At 30.8% G+C, this 13,265-nt stretch overlaps 1 protein-coding gene and 1 pseudogene across 1 annotated transcript; one reads left to right on the top strand and one right to left on the bottom strand.

Moving 5' to 3' along the window:
- The first annotated feature begins 6,891 nt into the window (after nt 1-6,891).
- LOC133284250 (uncharacterized) lies at nt 6,892-9,447 on the top strand (annotated as a pseudogene).
- A 628-nt stretch (nt 9,448-10,075) lies between these two features.
- Nucleotides 10,076-12,984, bottom strand: LOC133284252 (histone-lysine N-methyltransferase ATX4-like; the record flags this gene model as incomplete). The annotated part of the gene is made up of 5 exons (XM_061481244.1): nt 10,076-10,212; nt 10,372-10,472; nt 10,615-10,689; nt 12,693-12,779; nt 12,887-12,984. Coding segments are annotated over 5 exons (422 nt in total), but the record flags the coding sequence as incomplete, so codon positions are not given.
- Between the last annotated feature and the right edge of the window lie 281 nt (nt 12,985-13,265).

Genomic DNA, 13,265 nt, shown 5'->3' on the forward strand with positions numbered 1-13,265 from the left:
GCCTGTATGTATTGCAATGATTAAGATGTTTGGTTGTGTCTGTCTTGTGTGTTTGCTCTGTTGGGCTTTATTATGATGATGCGTATGTGATCACACTGTGTGGGCATGATCAACTCATAATGTGTGTAACTTGTGCAAGAGTCATGGTAATACCCAGGAGAACATGAGAGACTGTTGAGGGTCAATCCGACCCAAATCCTGACTGCATTGGCTGAGATGCAGGAGGCCACTAGATTGGCCAACGTGGCAATGATGGAAGCCGCTTGAGAAGCGAGCCAGAAGGCCACAGAGGATGCTCTTGAGGCAAATCGGCTGGCGAACATGACCTTGATGCGGGTTATGTTGGAAGAGATGAGGGTTGGCCCTGCTGTTGGTCAGTATCCTCCGCCACTACATCCACCGCCACCGCCGCCGCCGCCTCCACCTAGTGTTCAGGATGAGACCCTGAGTCATATTGGTAGTGCTACCCATGTCGCTGGGGTGATGGAACCCTATTTGGAGCATGCTGAGAACCGTGACGTGATTGACCGACGGCTGAACGCTTTCAGGAAGCATAAACCGCCTTCTTTTGATGGGTCTCTGGACCCTATTGCTGTAGCGAGATGGCTGCAATCTTTGGACAAGATCTTTCGGGTCATGCAGTGTACGGATCCGCAGAAGCTGATGTTCACTACTTGCATGCTGGAGGGCGATGACCATGAGTGGTGGACGAACACCTCTCGTGCTTATGAGATGCAGGGTCATGTTATGACGTCAATAGAAGCCATATTAACTAATTGCCAAAGTTTGAATTCCATTTATTTTCTTTTTTTTAAATTTAAATTTAAATTGTAGGTTTGAATGTTGTTAGTAGTTATAATTGCGATTTTTATGGAAAAAATCAGAAATTTGTTGAATTCCACTTAATCAAGGTTAATAAAAATTCAAATTTTAAACTGCAAAAATAAGGATCAAATGTTCTAATCAAATTTATTATTTTTATACATTCAAACCGTAGATTGGGTTCTTTCGAGTATTTAGAAAATATTTTTATTTTTCAAAAGTTGTAAATTTTTAAATTACATTGAACCAGGGTTAAAAAAGATCCAAACTTTAAATTTTAAAAATAAGTAGAAAATCTGTAGGTTGGGATTTTGTTGATTAGTACGAAATATTTTTTTTTGGAAAACAAAAGTAAATTTTTGAATACCACTGAAAATATTTGTTGAAAATGTAGAGAAGGAAAAGGGTTTATGGAATATCAAAAAGGGTATTAGTTAAAAATCAAATTTTAAATTATATAAAATTAGAACCGAAAGTTTGAATTCCAGTTATTTTTTTTTTAGATTTGAATTTAAATTGTAGGGTTTGATGTTTTTAGTATTTAAAAAACAGAAATTTGTTGAATTCCACTTAATCAAGGTGAATAAAAATTCAAATTTTAAACTGCAAAAATAAGAAACAAATATTTTAATCAAATTTATTATTTTTATACATTTAAACCGCAGGTTGGGTGATTTCGAGTAATTAGAAAATATTTTTAAATTTTCAAAAATTGTAAATTTTTGAATTAAAGTGAATTAAGGTTAAAAAAGCCAGATTTGTTGGTTGGGATTTTGTTGATTAAAGTGAATTAAAGTAAATTTTAAAAATAAGTACGAAATTTGTTGGTTGGAATTTTGTTGATTAGTACGAAATTTGATATTTTTTTTGGAAAACAAAAGAAATTATTTGAATTCCACTGAATCAGGTTAATTAAAATCCAGATTTCGATGCGATAGATTTAAATGAGTTGCCTGTCACCATTCAGAATTCAAAAATCAAATTTAAAAATTCAAGTTAAAATTCAAATTCAAATTTGGAAATTAAAAGAGCAGTCAGATATACATTAATGAGCTGTCTGCCACCAACATTTACAACAAATCTTGACCATTGATTTAAATCAAAAAATCTTGTCCATCGAATTAATATTGAAAAATTGATTTTGTTTTATATTTACTTTATTCACTGATTTAACAAAGAAGGAAAGGTTTTTAAAATTTTGTAGTGTGAACACAAAGCTGAAAGTGAAGGAGAAAACGACACGTCAGCAAACTTGCCAAAGTTTGAATTCCATTTATTTTCTTTTTTTAGATTTAAATTTAAATTGTAGGTTTGGATGTTTTTAGTAGTTATAATTGTGATTTTTATGGAAAAAATCAGAAATTTGTTGAATTCCACTTAATCAAGGTTAATAGAAATTCAAATTTTAAACTGCAAAAATAAGAATCAAATGTTCTAATCAAATTTATTATTTTTATACATTCAAACCGTAGATTGGGTTCTTTCGAGTATTTAGAAAATATTTTTATTTTTAAAAGTTACAAAAAAAGGTTAAAAAAAATCCAAACTTTAAATTTTAAAAATAAATACGAAATTTGTAGGTTGGGATTTTGTTGATTAGTACGAAATATTTTTTTTTTTAAAACAAAAGTAAATTTTTGAATACGACTGAAAATATTTGTTGAAAATGTACAGAAGGAATAGGGTTTGTGGAATATTAAAAAAGGTATTAGTAAAAAATCAAATTTTAAATTTTATAAAATCAGAACCGAAAGTTTGAATTCCAGTTATTTTTTTTTTAGATTTGAATTTAAATTGTAGGGTTTGATGTTTTTAATATTTAAAATTGCATTTTTTGTGGGAAAAGAGAGAAATTTGTTGAATTCCACTTAATCAATGTTAATAAAAATTCAAATTTTAAACTGTAAAAATAAGGAACTAATATTTTAATCAAATTTATTAAATTTATACATTTAAATCGCAGGTTGGGTTATTTCGAGTAATTAGAAATATTTTTAATTTTTCAAAAATTGTAAATTTTTGAATTAAAGTGAATTAAGGTTAAAAGAAATCCAAACTTTGAATTTTAAAAATAAGTACGAAATTTGTTATTTTTTTTGGAAAACAAAAGAAATTTTTTGAATTCCACCGAATCAGGTTAATTAAAATCCAGATTTCGATGCCATAGATTTAAATGAGTTGCCTGTCACCATTCATAATTCAAAAATCAAATTTAAAATTTCAAGTTAAAATTCAAATTTGGAAATTAAAAGAGCAGTCAGATATACATTAATGAGCTGTCTGCCACCAACATTTACAACAAATCTTGACCATTGATTTAAATCAAAAAATCTTGTCCATCGAATTAATTTTGAAAAATTGATTTTGTTTTATATTTACTTTATTCACTGATTTAACAAAGAAGGAAAGGTTTTTAAAATTCTGTAGTGTGAACACAAAGCTGAAAGTGAAGGAGAAAGCGACACGTCAGCAAAATTATCAAAGTTTGAATTCCATTTATTTTCTTTTTTTAGATTTAAATTTAAATTGTAGGTTTGAATGTTTTTAGTAGTTATAATTGCGATTTTTATGGAAAAAATCAGAAATTTGTTGAATTCCACTTAATCAAGGTTAATAAAAATTCAAATTTTAAACTGCAAAAATAAAGATCAAATGTTCTAATCAAATTTATTATTTTTATACATTCAAACCGTAGATTGGGTTCTTTCGAATATTTAGAAAATATTTTTATTTTTCAAATGTTGTAAATTTTTAAATTACATTGAATCAAGGTTAAAAAAAATCCAAACTTAAATTTTAAAAATAAGTACGAAATTTGTAGGTTGGGATTTTGTTGATTAGTACAAAATATTTTTTTTTGAAAAACAAAAGCAAATTTTTGAATACCACTGAAAATATTTGTTGAAAATGTAGAGAAGGAAAAGGGTTTATGGAATATCAAAAAGGGTATTTGTAAAAAATCAAATTTTAAATTTTATAAAATCAGAACCGAAAGTTTGAATTCCAGTTATTTTTTTTTTAGATTTGAATTTAAATTGTAGGGTTTGATTTTTTTGTATTTAAAATTGTATTTTTTATGGAAAAAAACAGAAATATGTTGAATTCCACTTAATCAAGGTTAATAAAAATTCAAATTTTAAACTGCAAAAATAAGGAACAAATATTTTAATCAAATTTATACATTTAAACCGCAGGTTGGGTTATTTCGAGTAATTAGAAAATATATTTATTTTTCAAAAAATTGTAAATTTTTGAATTAAAGTGAATTAAGGTTAAAAAAAATCCAAACTTTAAATTTTAAAAATAAGTACAAAATTTGTTATTTTTTTTGGAAAACAAAAGAATTTTTTTCAATTCCACTGAATCAGGTTAATTAAAATCCAGATTTCGATGTCATAGATTTAAATGAGTTGCGTGTCACCATTCAGAATTCAAAAATCAAATTTAAAATTTCAAGTTAAAATTCAAATGCAAATTTGGAAATTAAAAGAGCAGTCAGATATACATTAATGAGTTGTATGCCACCAACATTTACAACAAATCTTGACCATTGATTTAAATCAAAAAATCTTGTCCATCGAATTAAACTTGAAATATTGATTTTGTTTTATATTTACTTTATTCACTGATTTAACAAAGAAGGAAAGGTTTTTAAAATTCTGTAGTGTGAACACAAAGCTAAAAGTGAAGGAGAAAGCAACACGTCAGGAAACTTGTCAAAGTTTTGAATTGCATTTATTTTCTTTTTTTTAGATTTAAATTTAAATTGTAGGTTTGAATGTTTTTAGTAGTTATAATTGCGATTTTTATGGAAAAAATCAGAAATTTGTTGAATTCCACTTAATCAAGGTTAATAAAAATTCAAATTTTAAACTGCAAAAATAAGGATCAAATGTTCTAATCAAATTTATTATTTTTATACATTCAAACCGTAGATTTGGTTCTTTCGAGTATTTAGAAAATATTTTTATTTTTCAAAAGTTGTAAATTTTTGAATTACATTGAATCAAGGTTAAAAAAAATCCAAACTTTAAATTTTAAAAATAAGTACGAAATTTGTAGGTTGGGATTTTGTTGATTAGTACGAAATATTTTTTTTTTGGAAAACAAAATTAAATTTTTGAATACCACTGAAAATATTTGTTGAAAATGTAGAGAAGGAAAATGGTTTAGGGAATATCAAAAAAGGGTGTTAGTACAAAATAAAATTTTAAATTTTGAAAAATCAGAACCGAATGTTTGAATTCCAGTTATTTGTTTTTAGATTAGAATTTAAATTGTAGGGTTGGATGTTTTTAGTATTTAAAATTGCGTTTTTTATGGAAAAAAACAGAAATTTGTTGAATTACACCCAATCTAGGTTAATAAAAATTCAAATTTTAAACTGCAAAAATAAGGAACAAATATGTTAATCAAATTTATACATTTAAACCGTAGGTTGGGTTATTTCGAGTAATTAGAAAATATTTTTAATTTCTCAAAAATTGTAAATTTTTGAATTACTGTTAATTAAGGTTAAAAAAAATCAAAACTTTAAATTTTAAAAATAAGTACGAAATTTGTAGGTTGGGATTTTGTTGATTAGTACGAAATTTGTTATTTTTTTGGAAAACAAAAGAATTTTTTTGAATTCCTCTTAATCAGTTTAATAAAAATTCGGATTTCGATGCCATAGATTTAAATAAGTTGCCTGTAACCATTCAGAATTCAAAAATCAAATTTAAATTTTAAGTTAAAATTCAAATTCAAATTTGGAAATCTAAAGAGCAGTCAGATATACATTAATGAGCTGTATGCCATCAACATTTACAACAAATCTTGACCATTGATTTAAATCAAAAAATCTTGTCCATCGAATTAATCTTGAAAAATTGATTTTGTTTTATATTTATTTTATTCACTGATTTAACAAAGAAGGAAATGTTTTTAAAATTTTGTAGTGTGAACACAAAGCTGAAAGTGAAGGAGAAAGCGACACGTTAGCAAACTTGCCAAAGAATGGAATTCCTTTAGAATAATAGAAAATAAGTACGAAATTTGTAGGTTGGGATTTTGTTGATTAGTACGAAATTTGTTATTTTTTTTGGAAAAACTAAATTAGGTTAATAAAATTCCAGATTTCGATGCCATAGATTTAATGAGTTGCCTGTCACCATTCAGAATTCAAAAATCAAATTTAAAATTTCAAGTTAAAATTCAAATTCAAATTTGGAAATTAAAAGAGCAGTCGGATATACATTAATGAGCTGTCTGCCACTAACATTTACAACAAATCTTGACCATTAATTTAAATCAGAAAATCTTGTCCGTCAAATTAATCTTGAAAAATTGATTTTGTTTTATATTTAGTTTATTCACTGATTTATCAAAGAAGGAAAGATTTTTAAAATTCTATAGTGTGAACACAAAGCTGAAAGTAAAGGAGAAAGTGACACGTCAGCAAACTTGTCAAAGAATGGAATTCCTTTAAAATAATAGATATGAACTCTCCTTTATATATATATATATATATATATATATATATATATATATATATTTGTCTTTGTATTTACTTCATTGCAGAGAATCCTTATATGTGTATATTTAAAGGAATATTTTATGTCTTACTTATTAAAAATATTATTTATCTAAAGTAATTAGTTAACTTCTCAAAAGAAACAAAATGAGAAAATAACACTGATATGATTTATTAAATAATTAAATAAAATAAATAAACATAATAAACTTAAAAAATAAATACAAAATAAATATATTAATACGTATGACCTTTTTCATATCTTTTAATTAAAAAGACAACTTTATTTTGAAAATAAAAAACAAAACCTACAATAATCTTAAAAATATATTAATATAAAATATTAAATAGATAATTATAAGTATATTTTAATTCACTTAACGATATTAATTTAATACTTAATTAAATTAAAATAAAATAGAGTATAATTTATGGTTAAAATATATTTATTGAATTATACGCACTCGGCTTACGTATTCTCCAAGTGTTAAGATCTGCGTGAAATACAGTCTCACAAACTTAATTTGGATTTGGATTTGATTACAATCCTTTATATAATACATCTCTGTCTCTCTCTCGAACCTCAATTTCTCCTAAACCCTAATTTCCGAAAATTCCCCCAAATCCTCGTATATTGTAGCCTTTGTTCTCCGAATCCCCGATTCTACTATGGAGTACAACAACGACAACAACAAGATGTACAACATGTTCGTGAAGCACTTGGACGGGAAAACCCTAACCCTATTATTCCCATCTCCGATCGCATACGCGAATTCCATAAAGGATCGCCTATTCGAACTCACCGGAATCCCGACGCAACACCAGAGTCTGGTGACGGGGTGTCGGCACCTGAACGACGAGAAATCGGCGATATGGTGCTCTCCGGAAGGCGGGAACATGTTCCCGTCGGTGCGGCTACTGCTGCGGCTGAAAGGAGGGAAGGGAGGGTTCGGATCGCTTCTGCGTGGGGCGGCGACGAAGGCTGGGCAGAAGAAGACGAACAATTTCGATGCTTGCAGGGATATGAGTGGGCGAAGGCTGAGACACGTGAACGCTGAGAAGAGGTTGGAGGAGTGGAAGGCTGGGGAAGAGGAGAGGAAGTTGGAGAAAGTGGCAGAGAGTTTCTGAAGAAGCAAATGAAAAAAAAGGGTAAGAAGGGTGTGAATAATGTTGAGACCCACAATTGTAAGCGGAAACTCTCAGAAGCTGCCCCTCCCCAAGATGCCAAGAAGATGAAGATATGGTAAGTGATAACCTAAATTTACTTGTTTGTTGAACATGAAATTATTTTATGGATTGTTGAGTAGTGGCTAGACTTTGGCTTGTTGAGGATTGTTTATACTTCATTCTGAACGTTGCTAAATATATAGGGAGGATTCTGAACTCTGCGTTGCAGAGGCAAAGGCTCTCAATTGTAAGCGGAAACTCTCCGAAGCTGCCCCTCCCCAAGATGCCAAGAAGATGAAGATATGGTAAGTGATAACCTAAATTTACTTGTTTGTTGAACATGAAATTATTTTATGGATTGTTGAGTAGTGGCTAGACTTTGGCTTGTTGAGGATTGTTTATACTTCATTCTGAACGTTGCTAAATATATAGGGAGGATTCTGAACGTTGCGTTGCAGAGGCAAAGGCTCTCAATTGTAAGCGGAAACTCTCAGAAGCTGCCCCTCCCCAAGATGCCAAGAAGATGAAGATATGGTAAGTGATAACCTAAATTTACTTGTTTGTTGAACATGAAATTATTTTATGGATTGTTGAGTAGTGGCTAGACTTTGGCTTGTTGAGGATTGTTTATACTTCATTCTCCCACACATGCACTACTAAAAGGATTTTATGTACTGATAGATGTTGATATTTTATTCTGGTTTGATTTTCTAGGATGGGGAAGAGAAAATTGAATGGAAGTGATAGTGATGATTCCGATGAGGTGGAGGAAAATGAGAAATCCATTTTATTGAGTGGTCAAAATGAGTCAGATTCAAATAAGGCCGAAGACAGTTCAGGTTCAGTAACTGGTAGGAAACAGGATGGAGACTCTTCTGGTGCAGGATCGTGTGAAAGTGGATCGGAAGAAGATAAAGAAACTGTTGAACCTCAGGGTAATGAAACTATTCAGGTCATACTGAGTGTTGCTGCTGAACCTGTGATAGATTGTGCGATGATTGAGGCTGCTCCTATGCCTTGTTCTGAGTCTCTAGTTTCTGGATTCACGGATTGCAACGAAGCTGTATCTGACAAGTTTGATGGCAATGTTAGTCAAGCCTCAAATGTTATGAGCTCTGAAACTGTGGCTGGTGCAAGCCAATATGATGATATGGAAATTGATGGGTCTCTGGAGCAAAAAGTAGCAGTCCATGAAGAAAGCTCGCCAAGCACTAGTGTTCCAGCATTTGAGGAGCCTCTGAATTTTGATGTTTTTAATTCAACTGCAGAACTTGAGGTATATTTTCAGAACATATCCAATACTTCTGTCGTGCACTATGCTGTGTTTATATGCTGCTTTATTTATGTATTGAATTTGATTTGATGAATCTAATCTTTCAAAATAGATATAAACAGTAACTTTTAAGCGACCTATATTTTCCAGAAGTCCTACTGATATTTTGGTGTTTGGAAGTAATTTTTTTTCAAACTTATTGAATTTAATGTTGTGTGTAAAATTTATAGTCTTAGACATACGTGAAAATACAAGTAACTTCATATAAACTAAATCCACTAATCAAGTAACCATTTAATTAGCCTCTTGATTTTTATGTATTTCCCATTTCTTTGACCTTATCAGGTTCTTGGCTTGGAAAAGTTGAAATCCGAACTGCAGTCACGTGGGTTAAAATGTGGAGGTACTTTGCAGGAGCGTGCTGCCAGGCTTTTTCACGGATTGTTTCTACGTTTTTGTTTAGCAGTCACTTGTATCTTGACCTGGGGAAGAGAGACTAATGTTTTCTTTTTCTGCGTTTTATTGCTGATTGCGGGCTGTATTTGATGTAATAATACCATTAACAACAGCAAAGGAAGCCGATCATAACCCAAGTCTCATGCATTATGAACAATTCCAATTTTCTTTTTAGATTGTGAATGAGTATTATATTATAATGAGCTTTTCACTTGGTATCATCAATGGCTGCGTGGTTAGTATTATTGTTCTTTTTTTTCCCTATTATTATTACAGACCGTGTTATAGTAAATTCACAATTTTTTTTCCCCCTTTTTTTTGATAAATAAAATTGACAATCATTATACATGTTAGTCATCCAGATAATGATACATTATGACGATAAAACGAAAGCAGCTGAATTTCTTTCCCAGGTTTGACTGTCGATTAATTAGTATTAATTTATCAAATCCTGTTTTGTACTTTACTGTACCTTTGATTTCTATCACATAGGGAAACTACTGGGCATGGCCCTTCAATTAAAAATTTTAAAAAGAAAATTGCGTCAAGCGTCATAAAATTGAAGAATATACTGGAACATGTGGCATGTTACAACAAATGCTGCCAGCTCATGGCTGGCAAATTTTCCTTTTTATTATGGGAAATGCGATTTATTTGACAGTAAATGATGGTGGGACCACTTAGAAAAAAAAAAGTTATATATTTTTTTGTGAGTCTAGCAGGAGATGTATATTCTACGGGAGAAATACATCTCCCTTTCATTATATAACAAATTGATATACAAATTAATTGAACTTATTGAAAAAAGAATTTGTTTTTCAAAAAAATATAAAAAAATTAAAGGTTTGGTAACTGCAATTGCTCCACGGGCGGAAACAATGTGAAACCTAGTTCATAAATTCCCTACAATTGGGGGCTTTACAGAGGCAGGGGAACCTTGAGTTCATCCCGTTCGTCTGGATCGAACAAGTAGTCATACCTGTTGCAACATTGAGATTAAAAAAAGGTTATTTCTCAGACTAATCAAAACTTCATACTTTAGATATGCAGTATGACACATTCCAATATGCATGATTGCTAATTACGAGCACACACACATACATAATAAGATATACAAGCACAACAAAACAAACCGCACGTTAGTTCTACACCAACAGAAACATTGGTCTTGGCAATAAGAACAATCCGGCTCTCCTGATCACCCAAACACATAATCCTTGCAAAGCAGTTTGGCGTGCACTGCAACATGTCAGATTGATTCGTAAATATTTTCAGTAATACAAGATTCATAGTCTGATTCAACAGCTGGGGAACTATAGTACAAGGAAACCAACTAGCTTCAGTATAAAACCAAAGACAAGATTCATCAGAAATAACTTACAGAATGGTTTATTAAACGTGCAATATTGCCCTTATCCGTTGCATCAATTACCACTTCCTCGCTAATCTTGAATAGCTGTATAATTTGTTTCATTCGGTATTAAGATCAGTAGTCCATCGAATCCTAATGCTACCAGTAAACATGAACCCGTCGTCTAAAAGAGGCAGTCAAACCACATGAACTATGAGTACAAATGAAGGCTAACTGACCATTTTGGCATTTTTTCAGCCAATATTTATGAGTTTGGATTGAATATCCTAAACATATTTTCAATTGGGGGTGGTCAATGCCAAGGTAGTCAAAATCGTTGGAAGGGAGTAGCAAGATCGTGTGAATCGTAAGATCAACACGGATTATAAACATCACAAAACTTGAATCCTAGACGACAATTCAAACTAGCTAGCTGTGTAAGTGGGTACAGATCAAAATGTAGGTTTAGAAAAAACAATCAACAAGGCAAGAATCAATAATAGGAGCTGTTAGCAATATATAGTTCAAAATAAACAAACAAGAACAAGATTGTTTTCTGTAATAGGGCTACAAAATAAAAAGCAGAAGCTTCATAAAAAAAACGGAGGCTATGAAAAAAAAGAAGATAAGCTACATGAAAACAAAGATTTGGAGGTGCTTAACCAAAAAAAATGGGAGAAAACAATCGATTTTGGTGTCTAAGATCCCCCCGCACCAGTTCCATTTTTTTAATTTTAAATCGAGTGTTGCTACTTCTCCTTAGCAGCACTTGCAGAATAGCGTCAAGTGGTGCAATTCTATCCACTCAATCCCTAACTCTCCTCCTATAAATACCTCTAACCCAACTCACCCCATTCTCCTCTTACATTAAACACCCAAACCTTTTCATTTTCATTCACAAATCATTTAGTTCTTATTCCAACATTTCTCATTCTCCTAATAACTTCATAATTTTTAATCTAATAAATAAAATAATTTTTTTGAAATGGTAAATATTTTAAAACAAAAAAATAAGAATTAAAAACATATATCTGCGTAGATTTTTTTATACCAATCTTTCAATGAATTTTTATGAAAGCTCTGATTTTTTTGTTTTAAAATAATTTTTATTTGAAATTTTGTATAAGAATTGAAAATTTATTAAACTTTAAATATTAAAATATAATTACATTTAATTAAAAAAAGCTAACGCTGAATATGAAAATTACTCAAAAATTATAAGGAATAGGATATCGTTACTACAAAATAATGTTACTACAAAATAATGTTACTAACATATCTTAACCGTAGATCTTCGCCAATCAACAGATATTATTTATTGTTAATTAATAATTAATTAATAAGTTTGATTTGCGGAAATCTACGGTTAAGATATGATAGTAACATTGGTAGTAACATTATTTGGTAGTAACAATATCCTATCCCAAATTATAATTATTCTATTTTTAAAATGATGTAACTTATAATTGTAACATCCAGGGAGCTAACGAGGGCGGGGAGTGATCGCCGGTGCGAAAGGGCAAAGACAAGAAACGACTTCTAGTAGGCTTTCAGCGGGGTACATGAATGAATCGAATCGACACCCGAAAGAGAGAGATTCCAAAGACTGTGTAGGTATGAGATTGCATAGTTGGGGATCGCTTATAAGAATTAATTAGTACTACGTATACTAACAAGATGCATCTACTTTTTGGTAGCCCATAACAAAGAACTTCATAGTTAAGTGTGCTTGACTCGAAGCAATTCTGGAATGAGTGACCTCCTAAGAAGTTTTCCAATGAAGTGTGTGAATGAAGATAAAGCACGCTGAAAGTCTCGTATTAACATGTAAGGATAGTCATTGATTCTTGAAGCGGCTGAGCGTTACAATAATAGTTTTATCATAATTTTATCGATAATGGGGTGAGTTGAAAACTTATCAAATATTATAAGATTGTTCAACAACTGAGTTGATTTTCGGTAGACTATTTTTTCTTTATTTTTTGACATTCTAATCCATTAAATCTCATCCTATACGATCCAAACACAATGTGAAAAGCAGCACATAATAAGTGGCTTGGAGTACAGTGCAGACAGATATCGAAAACAATCTTAAACAAGAGACTCACATAACAATCTTTGCCTTCTGAACGGTACCTTGCTTCCCTCATATCAGCAACACTACGCCTTACCTGCTCACCACGATATTCAACAACCTGCAGACAAGATTAAGAAGCATGTATGTATTGTCTTTTAGAGGAAACTGCGGGTAAGAATTTATGTTACACTTCAGCGAACATATTAAATTAATACAGTAAGTTACCATTTCTCCTTCTTGTAATTCTCTTCGTGCAAAGAGGCCCCATCCATGAATACCTGGTTTTCCAAAGCAAACTCTATGGTTTTCCGTCTTCTGAAACCCTAAAACATTAAATGTTAAAAAAAAGGGGAAAAAAGAGATATATTTTAAATTAAAAAGAGAGAGAGTAAGATATGTAAATGAAATGTTAACTGTAGCAAATGGAGAGATTAACTAGCCTGTAAATGGCGAAGATGTTCTTTCAAAGAAGAAAATACTTCATCATCCTATCACAAAGCAATATTACAAGTTAGAAGATTTTTTTATGCCAAACGAAAAAAACTTCATGTGGTACAGCCACGACTCAAAAAGACTAGTTATCCATTTCAAAAGCAATAGGTCC

The sequence above is a fragment of the Gastrolobium bilobum genome, unplaced genomic scaffold, assembly GCF_033153095.1.
Source record: "Gastrolobium bilobum isolate Gb01-03AN ecotype WA unplaced genomic scaffold, APGP_CSIRO_Gbil_v1 utg105010, whole genome shotgun sequence".
Taxonomy (NCBI): Eukaryota; Viridiplantae; Streptophyta; class Magnoliopsida; order Fabales; family Fabaceae; genus Gastrolobium; species Gastrolobium bilobum.